Source organism: Falco peregrinus, chromosome 3 (genome assembly GCF_023634155.1).
Source record: "Falco peregrinus isolate bFalPer1 chromosome 3, bFalPer1.pri, whole genome shotgun sequence".
Lineage (NCBI taxonomy): Eukaryota > Metazoa > Chordata > Aves > Falconiformes > Falconidae > Falco > Falco peregrinus.
The window spans coordinates 106,528,300-106,547,387 of record NC_073723.1 but is presented as its reverse complement, the minus strand read 5'-3'; the positions used below and the strand labels follow the sequence as shown (position 1 = coordinate 106,547,387).

The 19,088-nt window shown below is 63.9% G+C and overlaps 1 protein-coding gene across 7 annotated transcripts; it reads left to right on the top strand.

Moving 5' to 3' along the window:
* Positions 1–118: 118 nt before the first annotated feature.
* KCNAB2 (potassium voltage-gated channel subfamily A regulatory beta subunit 2) lies at positions 119–18,878 on the top strand. 7 transcript variants are annotated; one of them, XM_055798553.1, is made up of 16 exons: positions 141–222; positions 5,586–5,704; positions 6,049–6,090; positions 13,980–14,023; positions 14,405–14,442; positions 14,641–14,720; positions 15,008–15,052; positions 15,211–15,255; positions 15,328–15,371; positions 15,487–15,573; positions 16,741–16,826; positions 17,057–17,177; positions 17,321–17,415; positions 17,610–17,730; positions 17,817–17,905; positions 18,403–18,878. In XM_055798553.1, the coding sequence occupies exons 2-16, from the start codon at positions 5,628–5,630 to the stop codon at positions 18,490–18,492; spliced, it is 1,104 nt and encodes a 367-aa protein (XP_055654528.1). In that variant the 5' UTR covers positions 141–222; positions 5,586–5,627; the 3' UTR covers positions 18,493–18,878. The 7 variants fall into 7 exon arrangements, with proteins under 7 accessions (XP_055654530.1, XP_055654532.1, XP_055654528.1 ...); XM_055798554.1 differs by lacking the exon at positions 6,049–6,090 and having other exon boundaries at positions 144–222; XM_027787644.2 differs by lacking the exons at positions 141–222; positions 5,586–5,704; positions 6,049–6,090 and adding exons at positions 9,467–9,702; positions 15,860–15,904.
* The last annotated feature ends 210 nt before the right edge of the window (positions 18,879–19,088 follow it).

The window sequence follows — 19,088 nt, the reverse complement described above, 5'->3', positions numbered from 1 at the left end:
CTCAGCATCGGGTTACTAGGGCGATGGTGCCGCACCGCGGGGGGCGGTGCCTCGCCGCTAGGCCCGACGGCCCCTGCAGCCAATGGGAGCGGCGCGGGGCGCCAGGTATTTGTATGCGGCGGGAGAGGCGGACGGCTCGGCCAATCGGCGGCGTGAGGGGTGGGGCTTGCCCCCCACGAGGGCGCCGTGGCGGAGCGGCGGGGAGCGGCGGACGGCGGGCAGGTGCGGGAGCGGCCCCGGGGCTGTGGGGCGCGGCGGGGGGGGGACGATGGGCACCGGGCTGGGGGCCGGGGGAGGGGTGTGATGGATGCGGGCACGGCGGCGGGCAGAACTACGGTAAGGCCGTGCCACCGCACGCCCCGCCCCGGTGGGAGAGCGGGGCCCCTCGCCCGGCGGCGGCTGTGCGGGCGCCGCGCGGGGAGCGGCGGTGACATCCCCCTGTGTTCTGCCCCCAGCCCGGCGAGGCCGTCCCGCCGCCGGTGCTGCCGGCTGAGGGCTTGTTGACGTTGCACCGGCAGATGGCAGGCGCTTAGGGCCCGGTGGCACGGCGTGCTGGCCGGCCCGCAGGCAGCAGGAGGGCCGCGCCGGTGGGCACCTCCAGCGCCGCCCCGGGCGGAGCTGCCCCGCGCTCGGCCGAGCGGAAACTCCGCTTTTCCAGGCTGTTTTCCCTGCGATGGGGACCCCGTGCCCGCTCGGCCAGCACCGTGCCCTTGCCGTTAAGGCAGGTGTCGTGGGATGCGTTATGGCTTTGCCCTCCCGGCAAAGCACACCTTCCCGGGGCGGAAGGTGGGCAGCGTGCTGGGATGGCCCACCCGGGGATGCCGAGAGGTCCCCCAGTGGGTCGGAGCAGGCAGCATCACCGGAGCAGGCAGCGTCACCGTCAGGAGCGCACCGGGAGGCCAAGAGGAAGCGGCAGGATGCTGCTGTGAAGCTGAGCGCCACTCGGATGATGGACAGGGGCTGCTTTTTCCAAATTTATAAATGACAAAGTGTTGCTGCACCCTTCTGAAACCCTGACCCCTTTTTTCTGGCGTGGCCTCTGGTTTTCCTGTTAAATCCGGCCACATTGGTGGTGTTATTGCTGCAGGTTTACAGTGCCGTGCTGCTGCCGGGGACCAGCATGCTGCAGTTACCAGGGTGTCTCTGGACCACGCACCCCAGGGTGGGTTTTTTTTCCCCAAGATGGCCAAAAAGCGAAAGCTGCTGAAGAAGGCACGATTGGGGCGAGCGGAGGAGGATGGCTGGCTTGCCAGCGGGACACATCGGCTGAGCAAACCCTGGTGCTGGGAGGTAGCCCCGCAGCATCATCTGCAAGCACCCTCATTTTATTTTTAAGAGAAACACCCAGCATGATTTAAAGGCATCCGATGATGGAAACGTCCTGCTCTGGGCTCCCCATGACCGCTGGTTGAGCCTCCCCATGCCTGAGCCTCAGGGTGGCCAGGTGGCAGACGCTCACTCACCCAAGCGAGGTGCCAGTGCTGGGCTGTGGCGCCGACACAGTTAAGGCACCGGTGGGATCGGGAAACCGGGCTGCACGCCACGACTGCACGCCACCAGCTGAGCCAAACTTGCCGAGTCAGGATGTGAGAGCGGCAGGGACAGCTCTGCAGCATCCCTGGGTGCTGCCGCATCCCGAGGTGCGGAGGGCTCACCTTCCCCTCCTCCGCTGGATGCCTTTTCCCAGGGACGGAGTGGGAATGGGGTAGGAACCATCATCCGCTGCGTTTGCCTCCGGCTGTCGCAGCTGCTCTGCACCGGCACCGGCGCTGCTTCCCAAAACCTGCAGAGCCTCCAGCTCTGCTGGCAGCTGGGGTTTTATCTCTTTTTGTTTGTTTTTGTTCCTCCTGACTGCGCATCTCCTTTAGAGCACCAGAGCCAGGTAGGTGCCGGTGCCGGGGTGGTCAGCACTGCCGGTGGGTCTATGGTACTGTGGTGGTGGCTCAGCCGTGCCAGCAGCCAGGGCACAGCAGGGAGCCTGTCCACCGGCTCACTGGGGAAGGTGTGTGTGTTGCCAGTGCTGCACATCGGGGACCCATGGGTGCTTGGTGGCCTGATGGACCCAGTTACTCTTGTTCCAGTGTACGTGATGGCCAAGCAGGCATAACCCCATCTGACGTGTTGCCTGTGGTTTTGGGCTGTGTCATTGACTCGGGGAACCAAGCAGTGCCGGGTGCCTGCGCTTGGGCACACACGGCGCATCGCAGGCGACCTCATGTGTCGCAGCTAAATCCCCATCGCCCGCCACCTTCGTTGTCTTAATAACCGGCTCGTAAACATGCCCAAGCCCACCAGCCATGGTCAGAGGGAGTCCGGAACGTGATGGCAGGCTGGGGGAACACTGCTCTGCAGCAGAGGCTTCCCGGGCAGAGAGAAGGGGCAGGGCTGCTGCTCTGCGGCTCCCTGCGGCGGCCGTGCTGCAGGCGGGGGGCTGGGAGCAGCCAGGGGGTGCCGAGGGCCCAGTGCCAGGCATGAGCCAAAAGGTGACGGCAGGAGGTGCCAGGTAGAAAGCCATTTGCAAGGCAGAGCAGGGCAGTGTGAGTAATTGTGCTAAAGTCATCTTTCTTGTGGCGTGTTGAGGTTGGGGGGGGGGGGGGGCATTTGCTGAGGGTGCTGTTTGCAAACAGCGTAAAAGAAAGGGGGAGGAATACGGGGACAGGCACCTGGAGCAAGGAGATGCTTGATGCTGTCTCCCCTGCATCTCTCACCTGAGCAGCTGGGAAGAATGCTGGAGTGCCCAGGGCAGGGGTCCTGCTGCTTCCCCCACCCCAGCACCTCACCCTCTGGGGCTCGGGCTCATCAGTGGGTGCAGAGGCTTTGTCCCTAATATTCTGATTAATTCCATGTGCAGTTTCGCCTCTTGCTTTGACGACAGTGTGTTTGGGAGGCTGTGGTCTGCAAACCGTCCCCCAGGGTGATCTGCCAGAGCTTTGGCTCCTGAGGGCTTCTTGGCCATAAATCCTGCCAGGGTCTCAGCGCCCATGCTCTCATGCCCCATCGTGCCAGCCAGGGACAGGGATGGAGCCCAGTGGGAGCAGGAGCTTTCAGGGCACCCTGGCATCTGGGTCCCAGGCACATCTGCAGAAGAAAACACTTTTCTTCCCTTTCCGTGCATCACCCTGTGGAAACTCCTGCAGTTGTGGACTCGTGGCTGAGTTTTGCCATGAGGAAGCTGAAGGTGCAGGAGTGGTATCAGGGAAGCACCCAAACTGCCAGTGTGGAGGGGACCGGGCTTTTGGGAGTGTCTTTGGCTCGCGGGACCCAGAGGGGCGAGTGGGCCCCAGGGCCTGGGATGCTCTGGCTCCTCAGGGCACGGAGCCCTGCCCCGTGTGCCGGTGGTCCAGCAGCGCTTCCCGGCAAAGTTCCTCTGATGCTGCCGGAGACTTACCAGCCACCGCACTCGGTCCCCCGGCATTACCGCGAGGTAACGGACGAGGGCTGTCGGGTCCTGCTGAAAACTGCGGAGAGACGAGCTCCTCTCAGAGCTGAGCTCATCACCCCACAGACCCCCAGGAGCCGCAGACGGAGCCGGTCCTAAACTGGGCAAGAAGTTTTAAGTCGTGGTTTGTGGCAGTGCAAGCGAGGAAGTGGCACGGCTGCCCCCACTGCAGCTGGGGGGCCAGGGGCTGGCCGGCCCTCCTGCCGGCATCCCCCCAGCTCGCCTCGGTTTCGTTATACTGCTGCTAATTAAGTGATGCCGAGAGGGTAAAGCGCCTTGCGGGAGCGGGCAGGACGGTGCCTGGGCAGGTGGCAGCTGCTGCTGCCGTCATTGCAGGCAGCTGCCCAACACCAGGCTGTGGGGAGCTGTGAAGGCGATGCAGGCAGCCCCCAGAAGAAGCCAGGGGGTCGCAATGGTTTGGGGGGCTCAGCAGGGTCCGGCTCGGGGCACACAGTGCAATGGTGCAGGGCCAAGGGCAGCAGCTCCCTCCTGCCCTTGGAACGACAAACCCGGCTTTACGGACCCTGCCTGGCCTCCCGCGCTGGCGTGGCTGCGGCCAAAGGGAGCCGCATTTCTGCGGCGCTCAGGGGAGGGGGGAGATGGGGCTTTGCACTGGGGGCTGCAGTGGGGCCAGGAGCTGCGGTGGGCGGGCAGGTGGCTCCGCGGGGACGGGCTCGGCTGCCGCAGCCGCTGCCATTGGGCCGCGTGGGCTGCAGGGGCTGCACCGGGATGCAGGCATGCCGGGCCAGGATGCTGGAGGGTTGCAGGATGCTGGAGGGATGTGGGATGCAGGATGCAGGCACACCATGCCAGGATGCTGGAGGGAAGCAGGATGCTGAAGGAATGTGGGGTGCAGGAGTATTGTAGGGTGCAAGCACACTGGGCTGGGATGCTGGAGGGATGCAGGATGCTGGAAGGATGCAGGCACACCAGGCTGGGATGCTGGAGGGATACAGGATGCTGGGGGGATGCAGGGTGCAGGCACACTGTGTCAAGAGGCTGGAGGAATGCAGGATGCTGGAGATTTGCAGGGTGCAGGAGTGTTGCAGGATGCAGGCACACCGGGCTGGGATACAGGAGGGATGCAGGATGCAGGAGAGATGCAGGCATGAGCTGCTGGGATGCATGCAGGATGCGATATGCACGCACACCAGGCTGGGATGCTGGAGGGATGTGGGATGCAGGCATGCTGTGCCAGGACGTAGGCAGGATGTGTGCCAGGACATGAGCTCGCTCTGCAAAGACCAGCTCCTGCTGTGCCCAGGACATCTGGGGAAGGAGCCTGGAGATCTCTCATTTCCCATACAGGAAAAAAAAGCAGCTCATGACCTGCAGCATGAAGATGGCATTTCACAGATGGCCTGAAGAAAGATGGGTTAAATTTAAAAATTAGCCCCGATTTTGTAGGGGAGGTGTTGTGGTTTTCTGTGATACTGGAAACTGCTGATGGTGTTGTGGGATGGGGAGCGGGAGCAGCTCCCTAGGGAGTCATGCCAGATGGCTCCTTGGAATGGAGATGAGGACGGGGAGGGTCAGGGGTGCCTGGGGTGAGCCCCCCTTTCCCTTGCAACTCCTGCTCTTGCTCACGCAGTCACATGCAGGCTGTGGGAAAGGCCAGGCTGTTTTCCTTTCCTTGACTTGTCACTCACAGAGGGACCCTCCGGGGGTTGTGTTAGTGCTGGGCACCAGCAAAGCATTTCATTTCGCAGGCCCACATTTCCTCACCATTTCCTGATATGTTGCAAGACCTCCATGGCACGGGTCACTGCCTCGCTGCCGCAGCTGGGTTGCCCAGTGGCATGCCCTGCTTGCCTCCCGTGGGCAGCGAGGCGGGCGGGAAAGTGGGCAGTGAGGTGGGCAGCAAGACAAGCAGCAAGCAGCCCTGCTCTGCCCTCCCCAGAAGCCCCAGGAATTTGGGGAGAGCAACCAAGTTAGGGAGTCGGCAGCACAGGGCCAGGGTGGGATGCATTTGGGATCGGCGGTGGGTCAGTGTTGGGGGGCTGGGGCTGGCAGGGCTGCGGTGCCCTGCCTTCACTGCCCGTGCCACACACCCATCCGGCTCACCAGCTTCTGCAACAGGAAGCACCGTCATGCATGCGCCCCAGAAACCCCCATTTCTTCCTCTTTTTCTCTTCCCCTGTGGCAGGGGTGAGGCGGCGAGCGGCTCCGGGGAGCCCAGGCTGGCTCCATGTATCCCGAATCCACCACTGACTCCCCGGCGCGACTCTCGCTGCGGCAGACAGGCTCCCCAGGGATGATTTACAGGTAAGGATGCGGGTCGGTGCTGGGAGGGGGGCTTCAAACCCAGGACTTCAAACCTGGGGCTACGACACCCCAAAACCACCCCGGCAGACTTTGTGCAAAAACTTGCAGGACTGCAAAGCCCCACATGGCAGCAGCAGCAGTTTTAGGTGCTGATGCCTGTTATGGGAAGAGTGGGTATTGCCGGGGATTGTGCCGGTGCCCGCTGCGTGGTGTCCCCCTGCCATGTGACACGGGTGGGCACCACCAACCCTTGCCACGGCTGCTGGCTCTGCTGCTCGGTCCCGCTCCACCTTTCTAACGGGGTTTGTGGCATCTTTCTTCTTTCTTCCCTTTGCTGTCGGAAGCGCGAGGTATGGGAGCCCCAAGCGCCAGCTCCAGTTCTACAGGTAACCCAGTTCTTCCCCCTCCCCAAAATCCTCCCCCGACAAGCGGATGCGGCTGAAGCCCCGGCAACCCCTGCCCGTGTCCGTGGTGCTGCCGGTGCTGATGCTGCTGGCACAGCCCTGCCCACGGTGCAGGGGACCCTCCGTGTGGGACGGGCATTGCCGGCGCGGCACCCCATCTTCACCTGCTCATGGGTTTGGCAGAGCGGCGTGGGGACCCTGGTGTGTGGCTGGGTGGGTGGGGGCCATCCTTGCCAGGCTCCCCAAGGAGCAGAACGTGGCCAGAGGGCTACTGGGGGACAGCCACCGTGGGGGTGCAGGGCTTGGCTTGGCTCGGGGGGAGCATCCCGTGCTGATGCTGTGCCTGGAAGAGCCTTCTGGGTTTTCCCAAGGGCAGCTCCAGGAACCTGGCCAGCCGCTTCACTGCTCCTTCCATTAAGAGAAGCGTCTTTAAGTGGTACAGAAGGCAACACTTCCCCCTGTGCCCCAGCTTTTACCGTCTGAAGTGAAGGCAGCACTTTTTCCTGCACTCTGTGCCAGTGGCTGCTTCAGTGCTCTTGGGGCCACAGCAGCCCAGCAGCGCTGGACCAGGTCTGGCCTGGCTGCAATGGGCTGGGGGCTGGGGGGCTGCCCCCCAAGGGAGCCGTGGCCTCCCCACGCATGGCGGGAGGAGGAGAGGCTGGCTGGCACCAGGCTGGCTCGGCGGCACTGCGAGCTCGCCTGTCCCAGCAATGTGCTACGACCGACACTGCCGAGCCTGAGCCACTGGTGGGTTTTGGCTGCCAAACCGGCCAGGCACAGCCACACACCTGAACCGCTGGACACATCTGGTGCAAAAGGCTCCCGAGGCTGATGGGCAGGAGCCAGCTTGCCTGTAGGCTGCCTGTAGGCAGCTGCCACCGGTGTCTTGTCACCCAGCCCCGTTCCAGGGCTCCTGCCTGGAGGAGTCCGTGTTTCGGTCCTGCTACAGCCCAGCTGCTGTGGGGGTGGCAGGAGGGCTGCGTGCGCCGCAGGGGTCCAGCTCAGCTCCCTGACTGCCCCCAGCTGACCCCACATGCCAGTGGCGTGGGACCTGTCACAGCAGGGCGAGGGTGGGCTGTGCTGTGGGCAGAGGCAGCGATGCCAGCGTTGATAAAGCAGCGGCACATCCCTGGGCTTTTAGCAAAGCGGGCATGAATAATTTAGCTCCCTTTCGCAAGGAAGAAAATCCCCTAATAGGGCTAATGGAGTGTGGTGAGAAAGCTGGGCTCTGGGGGGGCCCGTCGCAGCCGCCAATTGCTTTGGACGCCAAGCGCTGACACTCCCCTAATGCAAAAAATCAGTGGCCATGCGTCTTTTATAGCTGCCCCGGGGCAGCCCGGCTGCCCAGAGCTTTGCTGTTGATGAGCAGCATCCCCAGCGTGCGGGTGAGTCGGGGCCGACGGCGCGGGCGCAAGCTGGGATGGGCATAGCTGGCTGCGGGCAGCAGGGAGGGCGTTCTGCAGGGGGTGGCTCAGGATTTGGTGGCTTGGGGAGCTTTTTGTTTGGGGTCTTTTTTGGTTTTAAGCAGGCTGTTGGTTGCCAACAAGTTCCCAGCTGGGCAAGCTAGGCTGGACAGATGCCTTTCCAAGCAGCTAACCTGTGCACCCAGCTGTCACCCATTTGTTGTGCCCTGCCGTGCACTAGCGGCCCCGTTATCCCGCAGAGCCTGTGTCCCCATTGCTGCTCCTGCCCCACAAAACAGCCTCTCCTGCTTGGGCATGGCGCTGCTTGGGCTTCGGCAGCTCCTGCAGCCCCCACTGCTTCTTCTCCCTCAGGCAGCGTCCGGATTTCTGCTAACGAAGGGCCCACGGGTGAACCCGCTGCCTCCGCGCTCTCTCCGCCGCCCCGTAACATTGCGCAGCCGAAAATCAGGGAGGTGTCGAAGTGAGGTGGCCCGTGGGCTCCTGCCCCGTTCCTTGAAGCAGCCCAGCCCAAACCCCCCGCAGCCCCGCTTGCTGCAGCCATCTCACTGCAGCGCGGTGAAGCTGTAGAGCAGCCGTGCAGCCAGCTCAGGCTGTTGCCGGCAGCTGTAGCGCGAGGGGGTCCTGCCAGGGACATGGGGGTCCTGCCGGGACCAGGTGCTGTGCCCATGCCCGTCAGGAGCCATTGGTGCTGCCCTAATTAAACCCACCAGCCATGGAGAAGGTCTGGAGCTGGCTCTGGACTCGAGGCATGGCAGGGAGAGGAGGCTGGTGGCCGGGGTTCAGTTTGGCTTTGCCGCAGGAGAGGAGTCCCCTGTCCACATCTCCCCGTGCCCCCAAGCCCTTGCTGCCCAGCCAGAGGAGCATGGGAGGGTCTCCGGCAGCAGCTGGTGCTCTGTATTTTCTGGGTTTTCTGCTTTTTTTCTTGAGGTCACACCTCAGCGGGATAGCGCGCTTTGCTCTTGGCTCCTGCTGCTGTAAATTTGAGCTTTGCAGGGAAAGAAGAAACCACCAGTGGGAGCCGGGCTGGAGCCTGGTGCCGGTGTGGTGACTCCCAGCGGCTGCTTCAGCGCCAGCGCCGCGGTTTTGGCCCCGGTCCTCACTCCTTGCAGACACTTACTGTGAGGGACGCTGCAGAGAGTGGCAGGGGTATCGGTGCCAGTGCCACCACTGGCAAGATTCCAGCCGTGGAGGTGGTGAGCACCACCGGTGCGAGGAGCCCGCTCTGCGGCAGGCTGTTTTCGGCAGCCCGCGCTGACTGGGAGGTCGCTGCCACACCTGTGGGGGCTGTGGGGAAGGTGTTGGCGGGTGGCACTGGTTGCAGCAGCCTGCCATGGGCATGGCAGCCACCAGCGAGCACCCAGCGCCTACAGCCCCTCTGCGGATGCCCACCCTCCCCAGGGAGCCCCACAAGGACACATTTCTCATCCTGGACTCTCCTGCTGGCACACAGTGCCGGCTTCTCACCGGTGGCACTTGTGCCACCACTCACCCCACCTCAGCCAGCTCCTGGCCCCAGCGCATCCCTCGGGAGGATGCAAACCAGTGGCAACCCAGCTGGTGTGAACTGGGACAGCAGCTCACAGGGCTCAGGGTGGCCGTGGCTGCACCCCTGCTGTGCTGCCACCCATTGCCACCAGCCATAGGCAGTGCCACGGCCCTTCCCTGCCACACTGCCGCCTTCTCCCTTCCTTTGCGCTTTGGCTCCCCTGCCAAGGCTTTGCTCTGCTGAAGTGACTGGCTTCGCCAGAGTCCCTGCTCTCCCCCTCCCCGTGCTGCAGGTCCTTGCAAGGGTGGGTGCCACCACTCCAGCATCACAGCATGGGCAGGGCTCTGCCCTGAGCAGCGATGGAGCCTGGCGTTGTAGCGGGATGCTTTCCCAGCTCTCTCCATAGCATCCCTGAGCGGTCAGCGGCAGGGCCGGCCTGCAGAGCCCACGCTGGGGTGGCGGGATGCTCTCCATGACGTACAGCGAGAGCCTGCGCAGCGTGGCCAGCCGGCACCCTCCCGAGTGGGGGCTGCCACCGGCCCCCCGGCCGGCGGATGGGCTGGAGCTGCGGCGGCTGCGGGATGTGCGGGTGGCAGCACGGGCAAAGACGCTGGAGGAGTTCCTGCGGATGCACGGGCTCTCCCTGGCCGACAGCACCGCCCGCACCACTGGCATGAAGTACAGGTAAGGCGGTGCCGGTGCCTGCCAGGGCAGCGAAAGTGGCGAGGGCTGAGCGCACCCAGCTCAAGATGCGGGGATGGAGCAGGGGATGCTGCTTAGCGCTGGTTTTACACTTCACTGGGGAAAAATCCGGCTTTCACTGATTTCCCTGCGCTGTGCCGAGGTTGGGAGGAGCAGGTGTCATTGGCACGATAGGCGATCTGGCACAGCGTGCACAGGCGAGGCTGCAGCAGGTCAGCACCGTCATCTCTTGCTTGCTCGATATTCTTTGAGCTTCTCACTTGGTGTTCCCTTTTGCTGTTGAGAAGTTTGCAAGTGCAAACACACTCTGTGCTTCTAGAGCTCGGGCGGGTAGAGCAAATGGCTGCGGAAACGCTTTATCCCTTTGATGAGCATTCGTGGCAGCGCTGGTGCTCCATTAATTTTGTATGTGGGCCCTGGGCATGGTGCAAGGTGTATCAGGGTTTCAGTCGACTTTTGTCCTTCTCGTTACGGGCTGGTGCAAGGAGGATGTGCCGGGCAGCTGGAGAGTCGGATGCAACTGCTCTGAGGGCACATGGCTGTTGTGCCCATCCCATCCCTTGCTGCTCTCCCCCAGTGTGGCAGGTGGGGTGTGGGGCTGGACACCCCCAGTAACCTGGTTCAGGCTTGGGCTGGGGACGGCAGCTGTTCCCCCCTGAGAAAATGCAGGGGTGTCCCTTGCCCCCCTTCTGCTGCGGTGAAGCCGCCGGGAGCGGCAGCTCTGCCGGCTCCTGCCGTGCCACGCTGCAGGTCAGGTTCCCCTCCACTCACAATGACAGTGGTAACATTTACACAGCAGCAAGAGCCCATCTAATATTCATGGGGTGGTTATTTATTGATGGGGAGAGGCTGGCACAGGCACCCCTGAAGGTGATCCTTTGAGCATGTGTCCGCTGCCCCCAAAATCTCTGGGGTTTCTCCTCCTCCAGGGAGCTGCTGATTGCTGCCAGGTCCCTCCTGCGCCGGCGCTGGTGGGATTACCCAGCTAAGGAGCTTTGTGGCACAGGGAAGCAGAGGAGATTACAATATTTCTCATTAGGTCGGGGCCAAATGTCCATAATTTCCCCCACAAGCCCCAGGGGGCATGCCAGGGGCCAGCAGCTGGGACATGGCCCTAGCCACAAAACGTTGCTGTAGCACAGCCAGCTTGCATCCCCCCTTCATCAGGAGATGCTGGGCTGGGTTTTGCCTAAATCCACTTAGCTTGCGCTGGGTGAAATTTGGGGGCTGTGCTGCTGAGGCCATGGCCCTGAGGGGGCAACCAGCCCAACTTTAGCAAACCACTGGCCCCTGCCCCGGTGGCATGGCCACCGCCTGCGCTCTCGCCCCGGAATCGTGTTAGTTGGTGATAGGCAAACGTTCCTGCCGGCAGGTTTTGTTTGGGGTTTGCATCCGCCTGGGAGGAGGGATGCTGTGCCGCTGTGGCGCAGCCAAAGGCAGACGAGCGGCCCCTTCACCCCCAGGACCCCAGCCCCCCACTGCACCCCACACGAGGGCTGGGCTGGAAGCATTGCCCACAGGGGCTGCCCGGTGGGGCACCAGGGTCCTACCGTGCCGCGGCCTCTTGGGGGGCACCCGCAACGATGCTCCCCGTCCTGCCCTCCCACCTGCCCGGGGTGCCGCTCGCTCGTTTCCTGAGCTCATCAAATATTGAGGGCAGGAGGGCTGCCGGGAGCCGGCTCGGTGCCCGCAGCCCCCCGCCGTCACGTTGGCGGAGCGACGGGAGGAGCTCCCCGCCTCGCTCCTCGCTCGGGGCGCCGGCTAAATTTAGGCAGCTGGCGCGGCTGCCCGCCGGAGCAGCATGCAGGTCTCCTTTGTGTGCTCCGAGCACAGCATCAAGAGCCGGAGCGCGGAGGATCGGCTAAACCGGCAGAATGCTGGCAGCCCCAGTCTCGGCACCCGTGGCAAGTTCCGAGCAGTGGCCATGGTGGCCCGCAGCCTGGGGCAGCTCTCGGTGCAGAACGCCCCCTCCTCCAGCGAGTCCAGCGTCAAGCAGCCGGGGATGAAATACCGGTAGGAGATGGGCGCGCTGCTCGGGCAGGCAGGTTTGCTGCCTGTCCAGTTGCTTTCTCTGTTCCTCACCGACATTGGGGGGGCAGGGGGGAGCGGGGAGGTTCTGGGGGACTAGGTGTGCTGTGCTCCCCTAACCCCCAGTTTGCATCCTGCTCCCTTAGGTTTCTCAGTGCTAAAAGTGCCGACCAGGTGCCTCCGTCGCCTTCCTCACTGTTTGCTCCTGTCCCCTCTTGGGGTGGCTTTGATCCAGCCTCGTGTAAAACCAGCGGGATGGGGGGTGGTGGTGAAGAGACTAAAATTTAGGCTAGGACTAGGAGCACCCCCAGTCCCTGCCAAGTCAGGCAGGCTGCCGAGCCCGGGGGGTCTGAGAGTCATGGCACGCGTTAATCCACGGGCTGCCATGGCATCGCTACAGCGCTGCCGGAGACTTGCTGCCCTGCGAAGCGTGCACAGAGCTGTAAGCCTGGATTCAGACCTCAGCTGCCCGCGGTGGGTCTGGAAATGAAGGGTGGCATGTGCATATTGTGCCCCCCCGCAGCCAGCACCCACTGGGTTAATGCGCTCCCCATCCCTGGCACTGGAGCAGAGCACTGGGGGCTTCCCCCTCTGAGATGAGCGTGCAGCCTGGCATGGGGCTGGGGGCTCCCCCCGGATGAGCAAGCACGCACACCACGGTCCAGCTGACAGCCACTGCATGCCCCCGTCACAGCCCAGATGTGACCAGCGTTAGGCACAAAGCGCTGCAGGCTGGTGGAGCACTGGGGTGAGACCAGCTGTCACCCACCATCATTGTCCAAATCAGCCGAGTCCCCTCTCCCAGGCTCTGGGGAGGGGTCTGGGGCTGCTCCGTCCAGCTCTTGAACACCAAACCCTTGCGGCAGCAGTGCTGGGGCCATGTGTGGTGACATCCTCCGGGTTCAGTGCCAGTCACGTCCCCATTCAGAGCAGGGGATGTGGGGCATCCCCCACCCAGGCAGTGGGTGGCCAGCTCAGGGGGGTCCCCGCCGGCAGCTGCGGTGGGGACAGTGGCATGGGGGGATGCTCCGTGCAAACAGATGGGATAGGGCGGCCATGGTGCAGTGCGGGGCGATGCTTGGCCTTCGCCGGTATCTGCCAGCATCGCCGTTGGGCAGCTGGTCAACACACTTTCAGGGAGGAAAGCCAGGAGCGGTGATGGGCTGCCAGTGCCCACCCACCCAGGAGGACCCTGGTGATGCCTCCATGGCCTGGAATGGCTGGGATGTGGCCGATGCCATCCCCCCACCGCCACGACCCCCCATCACAGGGGCTTGAGCCGCGGCCATGGCCTCTCTGTGCTGCGAAACGCTCTAAAAATAACACAGGGTTGAGGGGGGAGCGCCTGCGACTCCAGATGTTGGGCAATAATGCGGTGGCGCGGAAGGAAGATGCCCCGACTCGGCTCAGGCCACGATTCACCGCCGCCGCTATCGGACCGTGGCTGCTCGCTGCCTGCTCGCCGTGCCCGTGTCGCCGTGCCCGTGTTGGCGATGCCGCGGTGGCGATGCCTCCCGTTGCTATGCGACACCCGCGCGGGCGAGCTGCCGCGGCTCACCTACACTTTGTTTATTTTAACGCTCATTTCTTGAGCTTTTGTCATTTTTAACAAGAAACTGGCTCTCCATCACTGTGGCGAAGGCGTCTGCCAGCCCGGCCCCCTTCCCTAAAGCTGTTCTCCAGCTCCTTATGCTGCCTAAATTTTCAGGGGTGCTCCATTTCTCCGGGACACTGCTCCACTCCCGAGCACCCTCTCCCCATGCCAGCCCTGGGCCGTGCCGCAGAGAATGGGCACAGCTCATGCCACGTGTGGGATGCTCCAGGCCTGACTGCCAGCATGCCATCTGCCCCTGCTCCTGCCTCGTTCCCCCGTGCCAGCAGCACTGCCGGGGATGCTGGATACCCCAGCCTCGTTACGGGGAGCCGCTTTAACGAGGTCACAGCCCACTGCCACTCTGGATTACCCTGCCGGGCACGGCAATTATTTTGTGTGCGGGAAAACAGCGTCACTGTGACAGTGCTGGCAAGCCGCGGCGTGCCTGGCCTGGGTTGGCTTTTTAACCAGTTGTTGGGGGACCCTCACTGCAGGACCACCCCGGGCAGGGATGGGGACCAGGGACTGCCATCATGCCTCCCAGCCCATGCGGACGGTGCGCTTGGTGGCACGCGGGTGCATGAGATGGCGTTTTGGGGCTTTCTGGTGGCTTTCCTAATAGGTGTCTGTCTTCCAGGAACCTCGGGAAGTCTGGGCTGCGCGTGTCCTGCCTGGGCCTGGGTAAGTGCCAGGGTTTGCCGCAGCCCCTTGGCATCCCCCTATCCCGCAGTCGCTGCTGGCCCTCCCTGGCGAGAGCAGCGCTCGCCTGCTCCAGTGATGCTTTGTGAAGGGAAGGAAAGGGTTGTGCTCTGGCCCAGCGGCGGTTTTGAGATGCGGCCCAGAAGTTGTCAAATTATTTTCTCTTTTTCTCCTCTGACATGAATAGAAAGCGACCAGGCTGTGCTGGGAGCACCGTGCCGCATGCAGTGGGGCCAACTGTGGGCACTGCATGCCAGGGGAGCTGGGGTGGGGGGCCAGGGACTGGGGGCAGTGGCGTTCGATGTTCGCCGTGCTCACTGTGCTCACCGCGTTCACCATGCCTGCACCCTCTCTCCTCTGCAGGGACGTGGGTGACTTTTGGAGGGCAAATCACAGATGAGGTAAGGACTGCACCCCTTCGCCCCATCCCTCCCCAGCCGTTCCCAAGCAAAACAGGGAACAGGTTGGGCCAGCAGAGCCACAGGCACTGGTCTCAGTGCATGCGGTGTGCCGGCACTCACCAGCGCTCCTGAGCGCACAGCTCTGCGCTCCAGCCCTTGGCCAACCCTCTGCCAACCCTCCCCGCTCTCCTCTCGCAGATGGCGGAGCAGCTGATGACTTTAGCCTACGACAACGGCATTAATCTCTTTGACACAGCAGAAGTCTACGCTGCCGGCAAGTAGGTACCCCGCTTCGGCAACGGCACAGGGGGCCTCACCCTGCGCCCCAGCCTCCAGCACGTCTCAGCTGCGGCGGCGTGGGGTCTCCTGGCTTTGCCGGCTGAAAGCGGCTGCCAGGCTGGGTCTGCGAGCGCTTGCTCGGCGCAGGTGATGGCTTGGGCAGTCCCATGCTGCCCATGGCCATCGGTGGCGCAGCATGGTGAGCAGTGGCTGCTCCCGGGCCACGGTGGCCTGGAGGCATCGCAGCAGCCAGGGCAGCAGCAGCTGATGTCCCCTTCCCTTGTAGGGCTGAGGTGGTGCTGGGGAACATCATCAAGAAGAAAGGGTGGAGGTAAGCTGGACTTCATTCCTGTGCGGCAAAGCCGTCACTGCCGTGGCGATGGGCTGGGGAAAGGTGGCAGGGCAGCCCATGGCATCAATGCCTGCGGGCAGGGAGCAGGCAGGGCTTTGTGGGTGCTGCCCCCAGTGACTCTCTCTTTCTCCCCACAGACGGTCCAGCCTGGTCATCACCACCAAAATCTTCTGGGGAGGAAAGTAGGTAGCGTGCCCACCCTGCGGCAGAGCAGCCGGAGCATGCCAGGCTCTCACTCACCTTTCCTTTTCCAGGGCTGAGACGGAGAGGGGCTTGTCCCGAAAACACATCATAGAAGGTAGGGATGCTCGCTGGGCGCTGCCAGCCTCGGTGCCAGGCTGTGCCCGCACCGGCTGCCTCACCAGCTGGCAGCACAGGGCCCGGCGTGCCTGACGGTCCCGTGGCTGCGGCAGGTCTGAAGGCATCGCTGGAGCGGCTGCAGCTGGAGTATGTGGACGTGGTGTTTGCCAACCGGCCTGACCCCAACACGCCGATGGAAGGTGGGTGCCATCCACGGTGCCACGCTCCTCCCCGCTGCCTTTCATCGCTGTCGCGGTTGGTTTGCACCAGGCTTTTATTTCAAGGGCATCTTCCCTTCCCGAGCAGAAACCGCTCCTCTGCCGCCTCGGTCAGCCCGTGCCACGGTTAAGGCTCTGCCACCCCAGCCCGGCGCCAGGACCCGCCTCGGGCTGCGGCGGGGGCGGGTTGGTGGCGCGGCAGCAGGTCGCTGCCCCCGTCCCGGCAGCGGCCGACTCCACTCTCTCTAAATCTCTCTTTTATCACCAGGGGTCCCATTTAGTTCCTCCAAGTCCAGGACTTTCATCGTAGAAGGTACTCCCTGCCCGCACTCTGCCCGCCGGCCGCTGCCTGTGTCCCAGCGGCATTTCCTGGGGCAGAACCCCCACTCCTTTGTGATTCCCATCCCCATCCCCCCCGCCCCAAGCAAACCCTGCCATAAAATGCACAGACAGCAGCAGCTCACCACCACCAGCCCCATCTTGCAGTTAGAAGGGAAAAAAGCAACGAGGCTCCCCAGCCTGCCCAGGGTCCCTGTCACGGGGCACCCTTTGCAGCCATGCCGGGGACCGCGGCAGGGTCCCTCCTCGCCGGGGTGGCTGCGAGCATGCCGGGGTGCGTACTCTGGTGCCGGCCAGGCAAACCTCGCGCCCCTCGCTCTCCCCGCTGCCCGCCTTTGGCTGCAGGAGCGTGCCTTGGCTTGGCCCCAGCCTGCATGGCTCAGGGCCGGCTACCCCCAGAGACCCCCACGCCCCTGCACGGGATCCGGGCTTCTCTCCTTCTCCTGGGTCTTGGTGCGTGGGTGATGCTTCAGGTCCCTCCCCTGGCAGCGGTGCCAAGCGTGGTGCTGGTGCTGGTACCCTGCGGGGCATGGGACCGGTGCCAGGACCCCCGGGCAGCTCTCCATGCTGGGAGAGTCCTGGCATCACCAGCGGCACGTCAGGGTCGGCCGTGGTCCCTGGCAAATCCTGAGCAGCTGCTCCCTCGGTCCCCATCCTGCTCCTCTGAAAGCATCTTCCAGACACAACCCAGCTCCCGCCTCGGTGTTGGGGAGCGGGATGCTCATCAGCTGTCGGTGCGGCGTGAGCCCCCTTCTGCCAGCACAGCACCCTGCTAACGCCCGCCTGCCGCTCTCCCCTTCCCTCCGGCAGAGACGGTGCGAGCCATGACCCACGTCATCAACCAGGGGATGGCCATGTACTGGGGGACCTCGCGCTGGAGCTCCATGGAGATCATGGTAGGGGGCCCAGGGGGCCAGGGGCGGCTGTGGTGGAGCAGCCCCAGTGCCACTGGTGACACTAATTTAATTAGACAGCAGCTCTCAGGAGCCAAGCGCTTGCAGATGCACTTGAGCCTTCATTATTTTTTGGGGTGGCTGCTCAGGGCTCAGCTGGGGGCATCAGGGTGGGGGTCAGCAGGGGGTTCAGCATGGGCAGCGGGGCACTGAGAGTCCCGGCTCTTTGGCAGGAGGCATACTCGGTGGCCCGGCAGTTCAACCTCATCCCACCGATCTGCGAGCAGGCCGAGTACCACATGTTCCAGCGGGAGAAGGTAGAGGTGCAGCTCCCTGAGCTCTTCCACAAGATAGGTACGGCAGCAGGGGTCCCGCTGCAGCCCCCCCAAAGTATGGTGCCCACCAGAGCCTGGCAGGGCATGGCGCAGCCCCTGTGCCGCTGTCCCCGGGGGAGCTGTGGGCTGGCAGTGTCACCCCCTGCTCTGCTCCGTCCCCAGGTGTTGGAGCCATGACCTGGTCCCCACTGGCTTGCGGCATTGTCTCAGGGAAGTACGACGGGGGGATCCCCCCCTACTCGCGCGCCTCACTGAAGGTGAGCCTGGCTGGAGCCGGGGCGGGGGGCACAACAGGATGGGCAGAGTGGGGGGCACAGGGCCAGGGGTATCAAAAGGTCCCTGTGGGAGCAGGAGGTCCAGCAGCCACAGCCCAGGGGGTTTGGGGATGCCTTGCCTGTGCAAGGTCCTGGTACACCTCAGTTCCACTGTGACGGCCCCTCCTGCCCCCCAGGGATACCAGTGGCTGAAGGACAAGATCCTGAGTGAGGAGGGCCGGCGGCAGCAGGCAAAGCTGAAGGAGCTGCAGGCCATCGCCGAGCGCCTGGGCTGCACCCTGCCCCAGCTCGCCATCGGTAAGGGGCTGGGGATGCGGGAAGGGCCGGGGGGACGCCAGGGGTGGCCAGGCCATGCTCAGGCTCTGCTCTCCCTCCTGCCACAGCCTGGTGCCTGCGCAACGAGGGCGTCAGCTCCGTCTTGCTGGGTGCCTCCAACGCCGACCAGCTGATGGAGAACATTGGAGCAATACAGGTCAGTACTCCCTGCCTCACTGGCATGCCAGCAGCATGTGCCAGGGGAGGCTTTACTGCGGGGAAGTGAGCAGACGCCGCTCGTGGGGCTTTAACGGGGCAGCACGTGCCCGTGCATGCATTGCTGCAGCAGTGCTGCAATGCATGTTCCTGCAACATGTGCTCCTGCAATGCCCAGCGCTGCAGTGCTCACTGCTGCAATGCACCAGGTAGGAGAAGGAGGTTCCAAACCTGGCTCCAAACAAAAATTAGGGGCTTTGCTTGATCTGAATCCGAGCAGCAGAGATGAGGCTTTGCTGGGCTGAGAAGGCAGGGGATGAGCCTGACCCAGGTTTTCCGTAACTGGGTTACTCAGCCGGCAGGCTGGGGCTCATAGCATCAAGGTGGCGGGGTGGAGGCGGTGAGCGCAGCATGGCTGCGTGGCGCCGGCGGCTGCATCCTCCCACATGCACCAGTAGCATGATCCCAACTCCCAGCAGCGGCCCCCGTCCCCCACAGGTCCTTCCGAAGCTGTCGTCTTCCATCATCCACGAGATCGATAGCATCCTGGGCAACAAACCCTACAGCAAGAAGGACTACAGATCCTAAACGCGCACCCAAGTGCGCTGCCCGCCGCGCAGCCCTCGCCGCCCGTTCGCTTGCTTACGCTTTGTTGGAGCAAAGTGGAGAGTGTGGTTTGCACCACGAGCGCCGCGAGCCAGTGCTCCCACCCGCGCTGCCCTGGACCATCGTACCACTTCCACCCGGCGTGGCTCTGGAGCACAGGGATGGCCGCTGGCGGGGAGCGCATGGGGGCAAGCCCCGAGCTGCCCGGCCACCCTGCCCGCAGCCCAAGTTGCCGCGGGTGCCACCGGCGCGGCACAGGACCCGTTGCATGCGTCGCTCCCGCCCCCTGTGTTACTGGAGGTGGTGGGCGCGGGGGTGCGAGCGGGTGCTGTACACCCACGAGGTCAACAACACGAAGCTGTTCCCCAGCCTGTGCCCCGGCCCCTCGCCTCTGCCCTGCCTGCGTCGTGGCCGCGCCGGCACCACCAACCTGGCACCGGCCCTGTGGGGGCTGCAGTCCCATGGGAGTACCCGCTCCAGGGCAGGGGGGGCACGGGCTCCACCTCCCAGGGCGGGATGGGGGGAGGATGGGGGGGTACCCCTGCAGCGGGGCACTCGCCCATGGCCACAGCTGAGGG

Coding starts and splice junctions, on each gene's coding strand:
- KCNAB2 (XM_027787644.2), top strand. CDS start 9,482: ATGCTCTCCATGACGTACAGCGAGAGCCTGCGCAGCGTGGCCAGCCGG. Junction 9,703..13,979: donor ACCACTGGCATGAAGTACAG/GTAAGGCGGTGC, acceptor TCTGTCTTCCAG/GAACCTCGGGAAGTCTGGGC. Junction 16,827..17,056: donor GGAGCTCCATGGAGATCATG/GTAGGGGGCCCA, acceptor GCTCTTTGGCAG/GAGGCATACTCGGTGGCCCG.